Below are 21,766 nucleotides of genomic sequence, written 5' to 3'. Positions count from 1 at the left end.
CCTTGGGTTTTTTCAAATTATACCTTAAAGATGTGGTGAGTTATTTTCTACATACATGCGATGGGTTGATAAAACAAATCAGCAGTTATTCACAGAAGATTTGATTTAACCCATTCTCAAGTATCAGAACACACATCTCTCCTCCATTCTGAATCTTGGGAGCTGCCACTTTACCTAGCATTTGTTGCATTCGCTTTCCAGATCACGTGAATGGTCACTGTACCAGCCCAACCTCCCAGAGCTGCAGTTCAGGCAAACGCCTTTCCAGTGCAGATGTGTCGAGAGCAAACCGCCGAGGGCCTGGCAGGCCCCCCTTCAGGAAAGCCCAGTCTGCAGCCTGCATGGAGATTTCTCTCCCAGTCACCACAGAAGGTGGGTGGCAATGACTCTTTTGCCAGGTATTTGTGAATTTCTCACCAGGTGTGGAAGGGAATAAGTTCAGCAGGATTCTTGTCTGGGTTATTGCCTTGAGCTAACTAACACTTTAAACTGTGATAGGCTGTCAGCAACACCATGGTCCTAATCCTCTTCTTGTGAGGAGCATTGGTATCCTAAGCCACCCACCTGCAGGGGTATCTGCACCACAGTTACAGCTGGAACCAGTGCTCCCTGATTTCCACACCTGTTAATGAAGATAGAGCAAGGGGAATTCTATCACTCAGATTGTCTACCTTTGTATTTTTAAACACAAATTGTTTCAAATACCTTTGTTATTAGTGGCATATGGCTAGAAGATTTGATTTTTTAAATTTTATTGTAACATAAAATAGCAATTTTTTCCCTCCACATTAATGACTGATTATCAACATAACATAACCCTTTCATGTAGTTCTCTTTATTTGCCACACAAACATGATAAATTACACTGTCATATAACAGCTCCTGATGGAAAATACACCACTGCCACAGTAGTTTCTATTGCTGAGTGTTTTTCTTCATCCTACTGGTATGTAGTACCAAACTCTTCCGGAATTCTTGTGTGCTGATATTGCTGCAATATCAGCACTACTTGTATCTGCCAAGGCCACAGTATTATCTAATCCTTTTATGCTTCTTTTTTTCTTCCATGCTCACTGGCAGGCAGAACCCACAGCCCCCTAAGGTCCCACTGGCTCTTGGGTACAAAACATTTAGCAATACAGTGATACTTTCAATAGCATCATGTTGCTTTCTGAATACCTGTGTCATGAAAGATTCACTTTATGCCATTCATCACTATAATACCTATCAAGTTTAATATAAAAGTGTATCTCTTTTAGAGATAATAATCTAATTTGCTTTCAGGCTTCAGAAGTAAATTGCATTAATTGACATTAAAAATTCCTATTTGAAGGTATCACTTCAATAATATTAAACTTTCAGTAAAGTCAGTGAAACAACTGTTGCAGGAGAAAGCCAGACAATCTCCAGAATCATTGATATCAGCATGTAATGTGATGGGGCATGGTGGCAGTTTGTCCTTGGCTGTGTGGATTTGTGTACAAGTCACCTTTTGTTGACTAAAATAGTTTTCTGATTATTTCTAGTCTCTCAGTAAATCAAAGCCTTCTGTCCAGCTTGTCCAAACTGATTTTTTATTGGTGGTATTACTTTTTTGAGTTCTAGCTCTACTGCCTGGAATGACTGACATTCCACTGTTCTTCATGTATCTTGAATTTCTAGACACACTGTTTTGTCAAGTGGTTTGATGTGTTTCTAAAGGTTTTTCTACTAAATAATATGGTGGAAGATGGTATGATGCTTGAAAGATTCTTAGTCTGGGTGAGGGAAAAGGAAGAAGAAAAGTTAAAGGGTTTGAGAAAGAACATGCTAAGAATAAGAATTCTCTCTCCAATGTGAAAGTGGTTTTGATCAAAACCTTCTGGTTGAGCTGTTCCAAAATAAAATGAAAAAATTCCCTTCTTTGCTAAGAATTTATTGGCTATTTAGGAGCATATGGTGCAACAAAAAATAGATGTATTCCCAAGAAATTATTTCCTTTATTTTTATATTCTCATGAGGCGAGTCAAGATACATGTTTTATATCCTTTCTAGAGAGGTAGTATTTCAGGTTAGAATTTGGTAGGATTTTATTATTCTACCAGAGTAGAATTTTGATTAGTTTGCTATCTCAAAAGGACTACTTAGACATTTAAAAAAAAGCCTTTGTGTGTGGGTAAATGGTTCCTACCTTTTTTAAGCTTGTCTCCAAGGCACTGATAATACTTGGAGATTATTTTTTTTTAATAATGCTTCCAGTTCCTGTGCTTTACAACCTCTTCTATATGATTTGATTAAAAAGATAATACATTTTGGTAAGTAATCATAAGACATATATTAGAATAATAGATTAATCTTCTCCCCTTGCATTGGATTTCAAACTCTACTTACTTAAATCTGACCTCCTGGTACAATAGGAACTGTATTTCCAGCATTTTCATCAAGTCTCTTTTCAACAAACTTTCACACAATAAATTCTTCTGACTTTGTTCCAGTGAGCTGATTGTCAAGATTTTGCTGACTCTCACCTCTTTACTTCTGCACAAGGATTCCTAATATAGACAAACATTTTTGAAGAGTGTCTTTGCAATGATGAATCACAGGAAGGAAATGGAGGGGGGAGGGAAGGGCAGGGTAGTTGTCTTGTTGTCTGCTGGTTGAAATATTGCAAACTGCTCAGATTCATACAGTGCTGATATTTCTCCCACTTTAATAGCAGAATAATTCAAAAGCCAAGTAGCAGTGGCAGAGGAGTGGTGCATCATTACTGTTACTACCTAAACCTATGTTTTTCCCAGTCTCTTCATCATCCTCTTTTATGCTTTTTGAAATGTTGCTTGTTGTCTCAGTATCTTCTGCTTTCAGAAATGCGCCACTCTCGTGGCTGTAGTAAAAAAATCTGTAGTTCCTCAGTATTCTATATCTAATCTTAGCAAAAAATTAGAACCTTGTAAATTCTCAATAGCATATTATTATTTATAAGGAAGAGATTTTTTTATGTGAAACACTGGAACAGGTTGCCCATAGAGGTGATCCCTGGCAACATGAAACATTCAAGGTCAGATTGTTCAGGGCTCAGAGCAACTTGACCTAGTGGAAGCTGTCCCTGTTTGTTGCAGGTGGGTTGGAACCGCATGACCTCTAAAAGTTTATTCCAGCCCAGACTACTCTATGATCCCATGATCACTGATTCTAAACAATTTTGTTTTCACATACTTTTGATTAGGCAGTATATTTCTTGAGATAATATAAGAATTTATAGGCATTGTAAACAAATCCACAAAAACAGAAAATTCCACTGCTGAGGTTCAAGTCCCTTTTGAAAAGAAGTTTTTGAGATTTCAGGAATTAGTGATTATATTTCTTTGATAAGGCTTTCTTGCACAGAGTATAAACTGCATTTTTTTATTATCAGTTTAACATTGTGCTCTTAAACAGTAATAAAAAATACACATGAATGCAAATTATTCTTAGCCAATAAAATCCTTACAGGGATTCTGACCCATGATAACATTCTGTAGAATGGGAATGTGTTTTGTCTCCAAGCTTAGTGGATTTCTTTGAGGGCTGTAGCCATTTGCACTGCTCATGTTTCAGTCTGTTCCAGCTCTGGGTTCTGACTAGCACCCATTTTTTTTCTGCAGGTCTTCAGAGAAACACTGAAATAGGGATTAAATTTTTATTTAGCTTCCTGGGGAAAACGTGTGGCTTGACTGGTTTGCCTTCTGTACTGTGGCACAGACCCAAAATAGTCCATCTCGGCCTAAAAGCTAACATCATAGTTTTTAAACCTGCAGAAATCCCAACCTGATAAAGAATTGCAGTGTAGATGAATAGATCCCAAACATCTACTTCTTTTCTGCACAGGAAAACAAAAAAAATGTATTTTGTTTGAATTTTTGATTGCAATTTTAGATTAAAGAAAGCCCTGAATTAAAGAAAACAGTAGCATTAAAGAATAAGAATAAAATTGCTGTGGGAAGGAGCTCAGTGTGGTTGTGCTTGTGTAGCTGGTGGGTACATGGATGTGTGCACAGATCCACGTGCTGGCACACATTTCTCTTTTGTGTGTTATGAGAAGCCTTTCAGATTTGATACTTCTTGGTTATTGGTTGTTTTGGTTTTTTCAAACACTGCTTTTAGAGGTATTTTGCATTCTCCAAATGTTTCTCTCTGGCTTGTGCTGGCCGAGTCTGCAATTTTTTTCCTCCTTGTCTGCATCCATGCAGAAATCTGGGCATTCTGCATACACATGTCCACCTGTGGTTCCATCATACATCATGGGAAGAAAGTAAAGACAGAGTGGAGTTTTTCCTTTGAAGTGTTTTGTTCGGAAATTCATTTATTTCCAGCAGCAGTGATAGAAAACTGTCTGCCTTTTTTTACTATTATTTGTATTCCCCATTATGTAGTTTTTAATTAGTCCAGCCTAATCACCTTGTTCTGTAAAGGCCAGTTACATATTGGTGTTACAAAATTGCCCTGAATAAGGAATCCCAGCAAGGTTTTGCTGTGCATTGTAATTTTCTAGGAATGCTATGAAGAAAGACTTGGAATTTGCTTTAGCTTTCCTTTAAAACAATTCAGTTTCAGCACTTAGCTTTTGGATTAACTCTTTTGATTATATGTAGTTACAATTTGGTACAGAGCACTTGAATTGAAATGTCACTGTGAGCTGGCAAAACAAACCATTCAAGTAGTTATTATTATTTTTAATAACCTTATCAAAATTCTATGGCAAGTACAACACAATTTCCATTTTAACTGATCCAGGATACTTTTCTACCTGAAGTTTTTCTTTTGTGTCTGAATACACATAGGATAACTACAGTTATTCAGGGATAAGTTGTTCTCTCATCTACATGATTTTGCCCAATTTGTTTTGGAAAATACACAGTATTTGGTATATACTATATAATTTAAACTTTTTTATTCATCAGAAGTATTTGTGAAAATTACCATTAAAAAAAGGCTTTTAGGTAGCCTGATGGAAACTTCCAAGTAAGTCCACTGTGCTGGAGTTGGAGTCTTGAACCATGATATTGAGCAGTTATCTTAGAAAAAAGGCCACTGCCTGAGGAAGCAGACTCAACTGGTATCATGCTGAGCATTGCAGTGTTTGCTATGTAATTTTATATAAAATTTATATCAATTTTTCTCCTGACAGTTATGGCTGTGCTCCGGCAGTGCTGGATCCATAACACATTGGATTTTTTTGCACTGGATGAGTAAATGTGGCCATGAGGTTTCCTTCCCATGTGGCAAGGTGGGGGTAGAAGAGGGAGGTTTCTGTTTTTATCACTGGCTCTTCTTTCTGTTGAGTCTCTTGAGTCTCTGAAGCCCACATGTGGATGTGAGGTAGGTAATGATGGATGGTTGGTGTAGTTTTTAAGGCACTGCTTCCTAGGCCTGCAAGGAAACAGAAAAAGAGCCTGGTTGCTTGATGTAGAAAAATATTGGGGAAAAAAGCACAAAATTATTCAAATGCATGGCTGGGTACTGCAGAGAGGAAGGGAACAGTCAGCTGTCTGTGTCTCTTGAGAAAAGGACAGGACATAAATTACCAAGGCAGAAGCCTGACTTAAGGAAGACAGTTGGGGATTCATTTTGATCACAAGGGTAGTTAACTGCAGAAATTAATTCTCTGAGGAGGTTATTGCTTCTCTGACAGGTTTTCAGAACAGCTCATGTTCTCCAGCACATACCCTTTGCCAATACTCTGTGTTGCAGAGTGGATTATTGCTGGTAAACTTCCTTGCCCAAGCAGCCAAGCCAGACTGACACTTACCTGATCCCCTGGCACAGCAGTCCTGGGGCCACGCTTCACTAGGCCCCTGAGTGCCATGGCTTCTCACAGCTGGACTTTCATAGCATATGGAAAAGCCCTTAGCTTGATTAATTAATTAATTAATTTCTCAGGGAGGGGCTGATGGTGTTGATTCCTCCTATAAATCATTTGAATTTTGCTAGTGTTTGAAATTACTTTGCCATCAGTGTAATTGGTAAGACTTGTGTAACAGGAAAAAACTTAGAGGCACTATGTCATAAACCACAGTCCCCACTGTGGGGACATTTCTGTTTGTCACCATATTTCTTGTCTGTGCAGAGGAGCAGATGAAAATGTTGCAGAGAAGACCTGTTCTAGATCTAGAAAGTGTGTTTCTTACTTTCCTTGGAATATGTTTTCTGTTAGGTTCTACTAGGATCTACTTGATTTCTTATGAGAATCTGCAATTTTTTTCTTGTTTTTAAAACAACCAACTCAATGAAAATATTGTTGTTCTTACAGTCACTGAATGTCTAGTCAGTTTAGTCAGTTTTAATTTAAGTAATGATTTGATTCCAGGTGAAGCTAATTGCACACTGTACTCTAGGCATGTTGAATTTGAGGGTGGGTTATGCCCTGAGTACTCAAATTTAGGTTTTTTTCCTTGCTAGCCATCACTTCAGATCAACACAAAGTGTTTTGCTATATCCATGGTCACTTCTCTTGGCCTGCCTCTTCCAGTGCCCCTGGAAGTTCAGGTTTTTTGGATCTCTGAACTTTCACCCCAGTGGCAGCCTGGGGATGAGGCTGAGGTCCCCAGCACCATGGGTGGCCCAGGTGAGAAAGGTGTGGAGGCAGGGATGTTGCCATGCCATGGCTTCATCACCTTCCATGATGCCTTTGGTCTCCACCTTATCTTTGGGTACTTCCATGTATAAAAGATGTACAAGTTACTTATCCCTGAACCATCAGTGTTATGAAAGATGCTTCAGCAGAATGGATAGTTCAGGTTGGGGTTTCAGTTCTAGAGAATTGGGATGTCTTTAATTAAAGAACATATATCCAAGCTCATAAAATAAGTCCAAATTGAGCTTTTAGTGATGTTCATGTAAAGACAGTTTGCTTGTGTAAGTCAAGGGAAGTGATTCATACAGTGAAATATGGAAGTTTGATAGATTCTTACAGCAAAGATCTTTTGCATTTTTGTAGAAATTATTTCTACTTTTTCAACATGAAGAATAATTCTGCCCTGACAGTTCCCTTCTGTTTTTAAAACTTGCTGAACTAAAACATAAGCCCCAGTTTACTATATTCTGGAAATACCAAAGATCCAGGTCTACTGTCTTGAATCTATTTTCTGTTTCAAGCCTTTATTTGCCATCCATTCTGTCAGTGTTGTGTCAGTAGGAATTCCATGAAACCTTGCAGGTTACACTGCCTTAACTGTAAAAACTTCAGGGCAATACATTTCAGAACTTTCTCCAGGGAGGGTCAAGCATCCCACAGCTGTGAACTCCATGAGAGCCACAGCCATTCCAGTGGTTGGAATGCTCTGCAAGCTGCATATCCGCAGCATAGTTTTAGGGTAACTTATATAAATTGATCTGGTAGGAAATCATTTGCAGTAAAATTCCAGTACATTATTTGTGCTTAGGACAACTTCTGCTGCTTTCTAGTGAGTTGTGTTATGTGGAATGCAGCTTTAGAGTGTTGCTGTTAAAATGTTGGTTTTATAGCTAATCAAATGTGCCGTGTTCCTTAACATGTGTTCTGTCCTGCCCCTTTCTCCTTGGTGTTGCTGAAGCATTGCCATCAGTACCATGTTTGGTCTCTGTGATGTTACTGTGCACAAATTCATGCTGGAAGTATAATTCCTTTACTGTGTATTTCCCCTTGACATTCAGAGCTTTGAATGCTTTCCTGACTACATAATTTTGAAAGTGACAGATTTCTCTTAAAATGTAAGATGATGGGCTTAAACTGGCAATGTTTTAAATAGTTCCATTGGCCTCTGTTAGGTTTGGTGTTTGGGATTAAAACTTTTAGAATTCTCCAAGTGAGAATATAAACCATTCCACTTTCTTTTTTTCCAGAATATATTGATTTCCATGTTTAAAAGGCCAACTTTTGTATATATTTCATAAGCAGATCAATTACTCATTACTTTAAAACCAGGAAAGGACCTATAAGTAGCATCCAAGACACTGACAATCAATTGCAAAACTCTTCAGTAATGAATGTAAATATTTGCTATGAAAATGTTGGTCTTTTTACTGGTAGGTAGAGTTTTTTTCATTCCTCTTAACAAGTGATGCTTCTATTTTCCTGATTCCTAACTTCATAAAGAAAATCACTGCTCAGGGCTGCTTTTCTATAAATGTCATGGTGATGTTTGGCTCAGTCATTCCTGTCCTTTTGCAATGCATGTGCCTTTGTGGCAGTGGGTGGCATTCCCAGAGCTCCAGCACTTCCATGGAATCAGGACATCCTCACACAGCGAGTGGCACTGCACTGCTCACACATGGATGAACAGAGGACTCGAAAGCACCAGCTTCCTTTTTAACCTGCCTGTGCATTGAAGTGTCCTGTGTGTTTTTCCATGAGGTGGGAAGCAACTTAAAGAGGTTTTAGTTGCTTTTAAGTCATAAAGGTTCTGTTTGTATGCTGCTGGCTCATCACCCAAATTTAACAACCAGTCCAGTGTCACAAAGGAAGTTGGTTCCTGAGTTTCCATCTGCAGCTCATTAACCCAAACCGTGCACAGGATGGGGCTGAATGAAAACATTTTGAAGTAAGCAAGACTACTCTTAGGACAGCAGTGGTGTTTATTCTGTGTGGCCTTGATCCATGGAATGCACTGACTGCACGTAGTAATGCTTTAGCTCAGAGCTGTTCATCATCCAACAGCAGCATCTCCCAAATTCCAGTCACTGCTTAGCACTCAGGGGCCACTGGGTCCCTCTGATGGTGCTCTCTGGAGCCTGGAGACCTATATAGGAGAAAAGAAAAGCCAAGAAATCTGGGCGTGCAAGAGGAAGAGGAGCAAGGATGTGGTGATCTGATGGGCTGTGTGGGACCTAATGGATTCTGGGAGCTGGATATGTGCCTTTCAGAGAAAAGGGAATACTGGGCTTCCTCAAAGCAGGAAGTAATATAGTGATAGGAGCACATTTATGAGACAGTGCTATGTAGCAGGATGTTCTCCAGAAGAGGAGAAAACAGAAACTTCTGAGGAGCTTTTCACAGGTGAATGTCCTGTCCCCTCACTGAAACACAGAATCCAAATCAACTTTGACCTCTGTCACAAGGAAGTGGTCCTAGCTCAGACTCCTGCAGAAAAATGTAGCTGACATTCTGGCTGCACCCATCATGCAGAGCAAGAAAAGGGAAATAGAACAGAAAACCTGGAATATGGTGGTTGGGTTAAGGATTGCTACAGACTGGCAAGTCAACTTTGAGAAGACGGGATGTCATTTTAAGACATAGAAATCATACTAGCCAATAATTTGGCAAATTTTTAAAACTTCCCAAGGAAAGTGCTTTCTCCAGGATACAATTGCATGCTTTCTAGATTAAGAATTTGGGGTAGAATCTCTCTGAGAAAAGAGTCACAGGGAACAAGACTTAACTAAATTTTATCCTGAAATCGAGAAAGAGCAGAGATTTCTACCTTGCTTTAGAGCCAGCCAATAAAGTCACATAGCAGTTGCAGACTTTGCTGTTCAGATATGTTTAATGACATCAAATTTTGGCATATGTCTTGCTGATCTTTAGAATTTCAGTTTGAGTAGTGTATTTAATAGAAAATGGCACAGTATGTTCCCAAAAGTGTCCTAAAGATGATATCTGTTAGTGTCAGTTTTGCAGAGATGTATTAGTTAACTGTACTGCACCGGAGTGAGGAACATTTCTTGTTAATTTAGGGAGGGAGAAAGCTTGATGACACATGCAAATGGCACATCATATATTTAAAGTAATGTGTATGTCGCCTACACTAACTGCATTTGTCCTTTCAACATCTTTCTTAGCTTGAGCACCACCGGTTTTGAATTTTATGTGACTGTGATATTAATACACCTGTTAAAGAGAAGATTAATTACATAATAGCATTTTTATTAAAGACTAGGTACCCTTTGGGAGAAAATATATATATATACATTCATATATATATATATATATATATATAAATATATATAGCCCTGATGATTTCTGCCATGAAATTACTGTCTTCCTTTCTTTACCTGACAGCTGTCAGTGCTCAGGAAGGAGCTGGGCCAACTCGTTCCCCGCAGGAGGAGTACAAAGTTCTTGGGGTTATGGGAGACACTAATTCTCAAGGTATTAGCAGCTGTGTCTGTAGATGTGCCAAAAATCCCAGTTTATGCAGCTGCATGGAGCAGTGCTGAGACACAGCTAGAGAGCTACAACAGTGCCTACATGAATGTGGAAATGGGGTGAGGGCAGTGCTTGGAAGTTCAAGTAGACAGAAGCTTCTCTTCCATGAGAGTGGAACTGAAATGCCAGGAACAGCTGTCCTGTGAATCTCCCCTTTGACATGCTAGAAATGCCCTCAAAGGACAGAAGGTGGCCCAAATGTGAAGGAGTAGCAGGAGAATCTGTCCCAAGCCTGTGTGCCAGCACTTAAGGCAGAAGCACATGCAGAAATACTTGGTGTGGTTCCAGCAGTGCTTCACCCTGGTTCTCTCCAGCCTTCCCCAGGGAGCTGCAGTGTAGGGATGACTTTGCACTGAGGTATCTGGGCAGGGGAACACAATGCTGCAGTTTGTTGTCTGAGGAGGAGATTCACTGGCAAAGCTGCTGCTCTGGTGGAGCACAGGAACCATGTATACAGTATGGGGATTAGCTCAGTTTTAAGCTGGAGTATGTGAGAAAGTAATTTTCTAATTTTATTCTTCAACCATGGCAGAAATTATTCCTCTTTTTAGACACTTCTCTTGGCTCTGAAGAGGTGACTCTTCTGAGCTATAAAAAGGACAGTTTTGTACCAGATACAGAGCTGCTTCACAATAGGTTCAGGAGCAAGACCTTTATCTCGAATTCACTACCTTCAACTATTTCTCCATCTCCAGTTATTATTGTTGCAAAAGAGCATGTGGGATCTCCAGGGATCTGATCCCATGTTTAACTACAGGTTGGTAAACACCAGCACTGGCAGCACTGGACTGTGCGGCAGCCAGCCCTATTCCCATCTTCCCTCTGACTCCTTGACTCTTCAGGAACTTTTTAGATCTCTGTGCTTTATAGCCTCTGATGTTCCTGCTAATGCCAGGAGCCCCCTCTCACAGCTTTGTGCTTCCTGCCTGGCACTAGACAAAACAAAGCAGAGCTCCTCAGCCTGTTCATGGTTACCTCTCTCTGAAAAGCTCAGAGGGAGTCTCTGTACCTGGGCACTTGCAGTGGGGAGAGCACAGCTCTGTCTCCAGCTGGCTCTCGATGCTGCCTGCTAAAGCTCAGGCAGTGCCAGCTCGCTCTGCAGTTGCTGCCAAGGGCACAGAGCAGGTTTCTCACTTCACTCCCTGGGAAGCCAGAGTGGATGTGTACCCTGAGATGTTTTGGAGACTGGGCTCAGTTCAGCAATGGGTATCTTTTCCCCAGGGAGCAGTTATTAATGCCTTCACAATAAATGATGGCTGTGAATGCAGTGCTAGAATGTCCTGGTTGTGGCAACAAGATCAGAGCAGGGGACACATGCTCTGAAGCTGGTAATGGCATCTCTCTTCATGTCCTGCAGCAATGGGATACACGGATTAATTCTAAATGCATTGGTAACATATGGGTCTAAAATTATTTTGTGCTATTTAGAACAAGTCCTTTGAGCTAGGCTGTTGTAAATTCTAATTAGTCCATGCTAATCTGCATAATAGGCAGCTATTTCTAATGCAGATCTAACTGATGATGTCTGACAGCATTTTCCACACTTATTTATACACTGGCAGCAAGCTGGTATCATGCTAGGGTCACAATGTTTGCTCAGGTTAAGAAAAGTTTATTTTCTGTACTCTGCAGGGAGTTTCTATTTGCTGCAGGCTTGTGCCTGTTCCAGGAGCACTGATTTATGCCTGTTTGCTTGTATCTATTTGTGCAGAAAATAGGGAAAACTCCTTCAGCCGTTCCCGAAGCTCCAGCGTGTCCAGCATCGACAGGGACTCCAAGGAGGCAATCACAGCTTTGTTCTTCATGGAGTCCTTTGCCCGAAAGAACGACTCTGCTGTTTCCTCCTGCCTCTGGGTTGGGACAGGCCTTGGAATGGTCATAATCCTGTCCCTCAATCTGCCTGCAAGTGACGACTTACGGCAGTCAGAGCCAGTCATGGTGTCTCCAAGTGGTGAGAGTGCAGCTCTTTTCCTGCTTTTTATCTGTCTTGGTACAGTGGGGCAATAACTGCATGATTTTGTATGGCCTTTTGGGCAGAGATGTCTCAAAAGATCAAGCAGTGGTCACTCACTGAGTGGAGGGCATACAGGTAAAGATGCTCATGAGGGACCAACAGCTTCATGGACTGAGACACTTTGGTTGTGTTAGTTCCAAAGATTGCCTTGTGTAACAGGCAAAGTTACATGTTTCTTGTGAGAACCAGAGCTCCTTCATATTGTGAAATTACAGTCCTGTTTACAATTCTGTCTGGGATTCAGCAAGCAGTTTGGCTGTCTCAGTATCAGAAAGCTGCAGAGAAGCAGAAGGGAGTTCAGGAAAGGAAACAAAAATGTTGGCAGGTTGCTGTACCAGGAGAGATCCTTGGCTGAGTGAGTGACAGATGGTGTAGCAGAGAGAACAGAGGGCTGAGAGGTCAGGTCTGAGGAGAGGTAGCATGTGCTTAAAAAATGGACAAAAAATGGAGAATGCACAGAAGCAGAGGTTTTCCACCCCCAGTTTGTTTAGAAAAACAATGCTGGAAGGTCACCAGACTTGGAGCAATTTTACTGCTGGGGAATACATATTCTGCTAGTATAATGTAGAGATAAACAACAGGCCATCTTTAACAGCATGTATTCCATCCATCATTATAGATATCAGCTGCCTGAGACCTTTCCAGTACTGGCAGGCTGTTTGTTCACCTTCTCATGTGCTCAGAAAGAACTGAGCAAGCACCTCTTGTCACCTTGGCTGGATTAATGTGTGTGCTGTGTTTACCAAAGCTGGGTGTCATCTGTGCTGTGCTGACAAGCAGCCTGGCTGTGGTGCCAGTGCCAGTGAGAGGAAATTCTGTTCTGCAGGCACCGTGCTGACCCTGAAGGGAGCCGTGCTGACCTTCGCGTGCTTGGACTGCATGGGGACACTGACACACCAGCCCTATGAAGTATGGAGGGATCCACACAGTGCTGATGACGGTGACAAAACAAGGAAAAGGAAACTTGTCATGCATTCCCCTTCCTCCTCCCAGGATATGGGTGATCATCAATTTGCAGTCATTTGTTCAGAAAAACAAGCCAAAGTCTTCTCATTGCCTTCCCAAACATGTCTTTATGTCCACAACATCACCGAAACGTCCTTTTTATTGCGAGCAGATGTGGTCACCCTCTGTAACAGCGTCTGTCTGGCGTGCTTTTGTGCTAATGGGCACATCATGACACTGAGGTACTTATCTAACTAATCTTGTGGCAAAACTAAGCAAAGAGGTGGCACAGTGCTGTCATATTCCACTTGTGTTTGCTCCAGAGCGCCTGATGCTCTGATTAACTCCCTGGTGGGTGTGTTTAATTCCCTGCCTTGATACCGCCATACCTGATCCTTGGGCTGTCTCCACGTGGGGAATTAAGGCAGGCAGGTGCACAGTAAAGCAAGTTCCTGGTGTTTTCTACTAATCCCCTACCTGTGACAGTTGAGGGCTGGTGATTTTTAACTATGATAAAAGAAAGCCCTGATAATTTTGCCCAATTATGTTGGGTGAGGTATAGAGAAATATAAAACTCAGCCATGGAAAGGGTTCTGTTTATCCTTTGTGAAGTACCAAGTCCCACTCTTGGCACTTCTGTAGCTTTTCTGTTCAGAGCACTTGTTTCCCCTTCCTTGTCCCTTCCCCCAGGAGCTGATGGTGCAGTAGCCCTGTGGTTGTACCTTCACCTTGGTGCTCCCTGTTTCCCTGGCCAGGCCATTTCAATTTGGAAAAAGTACTGCCCAGAAACCACGGGAAGCTGGAGGACAGCAAAGGCAATGCTGGAGCCTTTGTCCTCAGGGTGGAAGCAGTGCCCTGCCAGACCCTTTCCTGCAGATATCCCTGCAGGCCTTGCCCTGCAAACAACCCAGCCATGTGGCACAAGCCATACCATGGCCAGACAGTAGCAGAAGCCTTAGGGCCATGGGGGCAAGGCAGCTGAAACCCCTCCATGCAAGCAAACAAAATAGGATGGGAATGCAGCATTTTTATGGCAGAATTTTTCAGCTTAGAGCTGTACTTTAACTGTTGCAGTTATGAAGAGCAGAAAGTGAAGTGTTGGTTGAAAATGCAGGCGCAGAGCAGGTGTACCCTGTGTGGCAGCTGGTGACTAACCTGGGAATGTGCTTCTCCTCAGCTTGCCCAGCCTCCGCCCGCTGCTGGACATGAACTATTTGCCTGTCACAGACATGAGGATAGCACGGACCTTTTGTTTCACTAATGAAGGGCAGGCTTTGTACCTGAGCTCTCCCACAGAGATCCAGCGCCTGACCTACAGCCAGGAGATGTGTGACAACCTGCAGGTAGGGCTCGCACCTCACCCTGTGCCTGTGTGTGGCAGGGACTGTGCCCTCACTCCTCAGGGCTAAACTGGCCCTGATAAGGCCAGTGCTGCAGGGGCAGGACAGATCTGTTCCTCTCCACTTGCCCTGAATGATGCCAAAGCAACAGAGCTTGTCAGCAGCTCTGTTGTTCCTTGGGCTTTTTCATGTACTCTCACCTGCACCTGTGCTATAAGTCTTTACAATGTTAGAGATGGGCTGGTTTGGTTATTTTACAATGAAAATGCAAATTAAAATGTCATTTACTGAGGAGAAGGAATTGTGAGAGGTTACAGGGAGAAACATGAGTAATAAAAGGAAAAAAAAAAGAGGGGGAATAAGTTCTGGGTTATATAATTAGCAGTGAACCAGAATGGAAGTATAAAAGAAATGGTCCTGCCAGCACTCATTATGCCCTAGGGAATAACATGTGCTGAGCTGCTCAACTCACATCACAGCAGTGTCTGTCTCAAGTCTGAAAAGGCACTTTGAGGAGCGAGCATTGCACACCAGCTTTTGTGCACCAGAGAGGACATTATTTTGCAAGGAACCAATTTTAAAATAATCTAAAGGTTTGACCAATGCATCTTAGACTGTGGAGCTACAGCAAGAGGCTGTTACAAGCTAAATTAGTTTTTTTACCATCCCTAACAGCACCATGCAACTACCAAGCAAAGGGAAATACAGCCATTGCTTCTCTGTACTGCTGGACTATGGCTGCTTTTATCTTGGCTTTTAGGCAAAAAAGGGTTTGCATGGTCATTATGTGTGTACAGAAAGCAGATGACCCAGTGTCACCTGCTACCTGGGAAAACAAAGCTGGGCTGCATGAGAGCTCCACTTAGGCTCCAAGGGCTGCAGTAATTTTTCTGCCCAGAGCAGGTGACAGTGCAGAGGAGCAGTGGCTGTGAATCACAGCGCTGTCCTCGCCCCCAGGATCTGCCTGCTGTGTGCAGCACAGCAGCTGGATCTGCCTGCTGAGGCTTGGCTGAGCAAACACAGAGCTCAGCAACAGGGCAGAAACTGTTCTCAGCACACACAAGCCCCCTGGTTTCAAACATTAATGGCACTGCACACTTTTCCCATCAGTTTTCCAGAGAGCCTGCTTTTCCTAATACTGCTGCAAATAAATCTGAGCCTGACATTTGTTGGGAGTGGCTGTTCCAAGATGTGGCACCAGAGCAGTGCCTTCAGCAGATGTGCTTATTTAGCAATGCTGATGGCACACTAATGGGGTGGGGGAAGGTTGTAGGAAAGTTATTAATTTTGTTTAAAAAGGAAAAAATCAACTAAACAACCAACCACCAAACTCTGAATTGCTGGCAAGCATTGAACTCGGGTGTGCTATAAAAGGAAAGCAGAGTGACTTCCCCAATCACTAAAGCAAAATACATAATACACAACAAATTGTTTATTCAATTATAGTGTCACCTCTGCTGTTTCTAAGCAAAATGTGACCTTATCACTGGTATTTTCATTCTGTATTAGCTGCAGGTTTTTTCCAAACAAACATGGGACTGAGCAGTGACAAACCAAGTCCCTTTAAAGCATGAGTGAGTCTAGTTAGCCCAAGCATTTGTCAGAATACACAAATATTACCTGCACCATACTGGTCACACAACAAACTCAGTTTTAAAACTAGTTGATTAGATCCAGTGTATGTGGCTTGTTAATGAAAATCAAGAAAACACCTAGAACCACTTTCACCTCACTAACCTTTCACATGGACTTTTTTCTGGCTTTTCTAGGACATGCTTGGGGACCTGTTTACTCCTGTGGAAACACCAGAAGCCCAAAACAGAGGCTTCCTCAAAGGACTTTTTGGAGGAAGCGGACAAGCTTTTGACAGAGAGGAGCTTTGTGAGTAATTTATTGCTCGGGGTTTTTTGGGCAGAAATTCATTTTTGAGATCTCCCGCCCTTGTCATCTAGGAATGCAGCAGTACACAAGATTTAGATGACTGATGAAAAGAGAAAGTTGACCTGGTGGAGGAAGGCAAGGGTCCTTGTCTGCCATTCCATAACTCCTTCACCGTGGCAGCTTCTTTTGATCAGCTGAGTGGGGGGCACACGACTGCCCTGCAGATGTGGTGGTGGCAGAGGAAAACCTTCCAGATGTGCCACCCACCCCTCGAATGGTGCCACTGCTGCAAGGAGGCAGCTCGAGACTGGGCAGCACCGACAGAGCCAGGCCAGGAGCTCATCCCTGTCTCTCTCTGTGTCCATTTCTCCTCTGCAGTCGGCGAGGCCACAGCAGGAAAAGCGTCCCGCAGCCTGGCCCAGCACATCCCTGGGTCGGGCGGGATCGAAGGCGTGCGAGGAGCGGCGGGCGGGGTCATTGGGGACCTGACCCGAGCGCGCATCGCCCTGGACGAGAGGGGACAGAAGCTGGGCGAGCTGGATGAAAGGACTGCCAGCATGATGGCCAGTGCAGAGGCCTTTTCCAAACATGCACACGAGGTAGGAGCCCTGGCACCCACACCCTGCAATGGGAACTGCCAACCCTGCAAACCAGCATGTGCTTCCCTTTGGGAAAGCCAAGTGCCCTTCTCTCCCTTGACCCAGTCACGGTGTTGGAGGTGTGCTCATGTCAGCATGGCATTGTTCCTGCTCCCAAACTATCAGAATGCCAAAAATAAACACAACCCTTCCTTTCACGTTTCCAGAAATGAGCATCCATTGTTAGCCTCTGAATTTAGAACATGGCACTTCTCATCTTGCCTTTCTCACTAATTCGTTATGGTTTGTTTTTTTTAAGCCACTTAATGCAGCACATCCATGCAGTAGGGCAGAAAAGAGGTAGGTGGATGAGTGCAGAGGAGCCTTTACAGATCTTACTGGGAAGAGGAGAATATTACTAGTACAGCCCTGTGGTACTGTTATGTAGAATAGGCCTTGCCAGGAATAGGAATAGCTTCTGTGCTTGGAGCTGGAAATGGAAAGCTTTTCCATCCCACGCTGTTAAGGCTGGGAAAACTAAAATGATTTTTCTTGAAGATAAAACAACATCAAAGCATACTTCCCAAAATGCACATTTTTCATTTAATGTGCATCACATCTCCGGACAAGACCTTTACATTTTTATTGCCTTTTGTTAGTGTGAGGCAGAAAGAATGTGCCCTGAATTGCAAGAAGTTTATATAGTCAGGGCATATCTACTATGCTCCATAGAGAAGTGTCTTTTTATTCCTATAGAAAGCAAGTTCCTTTAATTTTTGAAGAATAAAAGTAGTTAAAGTTCCTCAGGGAAAATCTTCTAAAACCAGCAATAGCAGGTAACGCTTTTTAAATGTAATAACTATGAAATTAAATAGAAGATCTCAGTGGACCCAAGACCTGCTGACATTGTTAGTGAAGTATTGCATTGTTCTGCATTTATTAATTCTGAAGTTTGACAGTTAATGGGCCTGGGTCATGTGTGGTCTCTCGTATGCAGGGTGGTGTTTGACTGCCACTTGTTTGGTTTTCTCCCCATCTCTGTAGGTGATGCTCAAATACAAGGACAAAAAGTGGTACCAGTTTTAGACTTTCAAAGAAGCTGCTTGTGGCTTTATTAAGAACACTGTTCAGGGAAGCAGCCTTTATTCCCAGTCACTGGCCAGAGGCAGTTTTTTCTCCTAGAAGATGTTTTCCTGTTGCTGTTATTGGATTCATCACAGTGGACGTCAAGGAGAAATTTTACAGACCATGGGATGGAAGCTGGAATCATGAGGGTCTTTCCAACAGCTGACTCTTGGGGGGGGCCAATTTTTTCCCAAAAGGAACTCAACCATCACTGTGGCATGTAGTTTTTCAGAAGCTGTAGGTATGAACTGTGGGGAGTGTGTCTGGTTAAAATATTCTGTACAAACTCGAATGTTAATGCACTTATAAAACTTTGCATGATTAATTGCCAACTTAAAAAAAAAAAAGAGAAAAAGGAAGCATGTTGTGACCGAAGAAAAATGGGATTCATTTCTATTCTGAGCAAAAAAAAAAAGAAAAAAAAAAGAGAAAAAACACCTTAAATGACAAAAATCTTTATTTTTTAAAAGTTACATTATGAAAAGCCAGGACATTTCAAGCATGTTTGCTACTCTTCTCCACATAAAAATGAGTTGAGCTGCATTTTCTTATCTGCTGTCTATTTCCCTTGAAAAGCCTTGCTCAAGGCAGTGCTCTTTAACTCCTACCAGAAAAATAAATAAATTTAAAATACTATCCCCAAAATTTAACGATTTTGCAGGTAGCTGGACAGGCACTATCTAAAAAGACCATTAAGACATGTGCATAGATGGTTTATTTGCAATTCAGAGCACATGAAACATCATCCTAATCTGTACTTTTTTTAATGTGCTCTAGATTAATCTGTTGTCCTTGAAGGGGGGCCGTGGCACTTTTCATCCCCATGGAGTCTGTATCACTTGGTTGCTGTATTTCCCAGTAACAGGAATAGAAAACCAGCTTTGGAAAGCATTTCTTCAAGTTAGGAAAGGCTAGATGGGAAACCAGTCCCATCAAACACTGCTCAGAGGCTGCTTAGCAGCTTGCAGAGCAGCTTAAGTGCTCAACTGAAATTATGAGAGGGGGGTCTGCACAGAAACCCCCCTAAAACCTGTGACAGAAAGAGAGATTACAGCAGGAACACTGCACAGTGGGCCAGGGAGGAGCATGGAAAACCATTGTCAACACATATATGGAACATAGATATAAAGTGACACCATGGGTGAGTGGCAATTTGTACTCTGCTCACACTGCTAAAAGTAATTTGCTTCTGCTTCAGAGTGGCTTGTTTGGTTTTTGCAGTGAATGCTGCAGGAAACTTTGCAACATGCAGCCACAGAGGAGAACAGTAAGCTGGATTTATTGCCTATCCTGCTGGAGTGCTCCACCATATCCTACAAGACTCACTGCCACACAGGTCAACTCTTAGGTTAGAAATTTTTCCAAGATTGACCTGGAAACGAGGCAGTGAAGGTTTGTTCTCATGTGTCTGGACATAGTTTCAAATTAGAAAAAAGAGAAAGTGAGGAAAAGCTGGAAAAACAGCCTTTAAATTTTTTCTTTTGAAGAAGTGTAACATCTTCTGCCTCTTCAAGGAATCCTGATAGGCATTGATGGAGACAGGCACCATCCCACTCCCACCTAGACCTTAATTTCACTGGTGTTTGTGTCATCACAGGGTTCAGATGATCCCTCTCAAAGACACCTTTTCCTTCTTCTTCCTTTACCTACAATAAAATACAGCCCAGGAAGCTGTACCATCCACAAGTCTGGCCTCACAACTGGCCCACTTGCACAAGTTAAAGGCTTGGAAGAGATTTGAGGTGTTAAGTTTTAAATTCCCATAGTAGCAGAACAGAATTTCATGATTTACAGGATGTTTACGTGTTGCTGTAGCCAAAACCAAAATGGTGGCCCTGACAGGTCTAGCTCAACTGGGAATGAGACTCCACAAGTTTCTCTGGCACAGGAGAAACTGCTCGATGTTGTCAGAAGTGTAGAAACTTGCAGGGGAAAAGCCTGAGCAATGCCCGGGCTTCTGCTGAGAGCTCAGGAATTGGAGTTGTCCATGACCAAGAGGATTTCTCTGTATGCATGTGTGGAAGGATAAGCCAAACTTGCCAATCTGATGCCAATAGGAACTGGGTTGGGAATTCCTTCCAGGGGCTGGGTCACAGAACTAACCACTTGTGCCTGTGAGGAAGCACTACTCTAAGCAGGCATCAAGAATGAGAAATAAAGGAGAACATCATGGCAATTTGATCTTCAGTCCAAACCTGCATTCACTGGGCCTGTGCTCTGGCCTAGAATCCGAACCCACTGTCTCTAGGCAACAAAATCATTGGGGCAGCATTCAAAATGTCCAGCAGCCAGATTATTTTCCATTCTGCCCTGCTGTGTGGCAGTCAGAAGCAGCCCCAGAGGCTGATTGGAATCATGGGATTTTTAAAGAAAATTTAAGAGCAACTTCTGACTGCTGATCACTGCAGCTCACCCAGAGAGAAAAGTGTCCTCAACAAGTCTTACACAAGGCCCAACTGACTCTGGCTGCCAACAGTCTTTAACACCAGGGTGAAAAAAAAACTTGCCAGTAGATTTCCATTTGCATTTTTATGCAACAGAGAAATGAGAATTTACCAGCCCTCAAACTTAGTTTTTAATGCTAAACTTTTAAGCAACTTTTCTTTAGTACTCCCCATCAGGTCACAGCTTTCCACTCTTACATATTTTACATCTTTCCAGACAGTTACCAATTACAATTTCTGTTAAGTTCACCACTTGTGACTATAATTATCAATTTTCTTGTAGTCTGTAGAGATCTAAAAAGTTGTATATGTTTGTATATAGAACATTCTATATATATAATATATATATGTAATGTATATGTTGTATAAGTTTGTTAGTGCACACTGTTAAATGCTTTCTATCGAGATTTACCATGTATGTGGAAAAAACCCATCACTTAAAAAGTTCAGTGAGGGAGGAAAAACTCTTGCCTGGGTGATTTATTGTGAAATGAGGGGGAGTGTGGGATTTTTGCCAGGCTTGCCCTGCACGCTGCTCAAGGCTGTCAGTGACAGGCACAAAGGAGCTGCAGCATTCCCGGCGCGGAGCACAGCATCTGACTGCAGGACTGGGACTGGCTGGAGGAAAATCAAGGACATTGGCTGTCACTGGATGTTGAAATCTTTCTGTGCTTTCACCTTTCCCACTCAGACAGCACCACCTCAAGCGAAATCCCAAGCTTAGATGTCTCTTCAGCCTCGCAATCCTCAGCAACACCAGGCCAGATTGGCTGGAAGTATTAGTTCAGTTTAAAATGCTGTTTGTTCATTTAGATACTTTGTTCTCTCACGTTCTTCTCTCCAGGAGCTCTGTCACAAACAGAGCCAAAACAAGTTACACAGAACTTCCAACAGCACACACACCTTTGGGTTTGACCAGATGTTTGTAATCTTATGTCTAGTGCTGTAGATAGACAGAAAAAAATGCATTAAATTAGATTATTTATAAGTCTGCAGAGTTGGCAAGTCTTCAATGAAGTACAAGCTACTTTATTTATTAATAAAAAAATTAAATCTATTCCTAGAGCTTTAACTTCAGTTGCAAACCTTGAATTAAAAGACATGACAATTGAAATTTTGAGAATCAGGTTTTGTTTTCTGTAATTACCTGGGGGGAGGGGGTTTAAGTTTTTTTACAGTTCTACAGTTCAACTATCTACATCAATTAGTCATTTCCCACAGCACCAGGATTGTTATGTGTAACAAAAATACTCTATTTACTACATGTATTGTATAAAATTATCACATAAATCCTTCTC

General features: G+C 42.1%; 1 protein-coding gene across 3 annotated transcripts in view; it reads left to right on the top strand.

Moving 5' to 3' along the window:
• The window catches only part of STXBP5L (syntaxin binding protein 5 like), a 184,841-nt gene extending 163,318 nt beyond the window's left edge, over positions 1-21,523 (top strand). For all 3 annotated transcript variants that reach the window (XM_030943420.1, XM_030943412.1, XM_030943403.1), the window contains 7 exons: positions 202-372; positions 11,853-12,092; positions 12,982-13,342; positions 14,278-14,443; positions 16,210-16,321; positions 16,700-16,920; positions 17,944-21,523. In XM_030943420.1, coding sequence (XP_030799280.1) covers positions 202-372; positions 11,853-12,092; positions 12,982-13,342; positions 14,278-14,443; positions 16,210-16,321; positions 16,700-16,920; positions 17,944-17,985 — 1,313 coding nt within the window. In that variant the 3' untranslated portion in view covers positions 17,986-21,523. The remainder of the gene's footprint in view (positions 1-201; positions 373-11,852; positions 12,093-12,981; positions 13,343-14,277; positions 14,444-16,209; positions 16,322-16,699; positions 16,921-17,943) is intronic.
• The last annotated feature ends 243 nt before the right edge of the window (positions 21,524-21,766 follow it).

The sequence above is a fragment of the Camarhynchus parvulus genome, chromosome 1 (assembly GCF_901933205.1).
Source record: "Camarhynchus parvulus chromosome 1, STF_HiC, whole genome shotgun sequence".
Lineage (NCBI taxonomy): Eukaryota > Metazoa > Chordata > Aves > Passeriformes > Thraupidae > Camarhynchus > Camarhynchus parvulus.
This window is presented reverse-complemented; position numbering and strand designations above follow the sequence as displayed.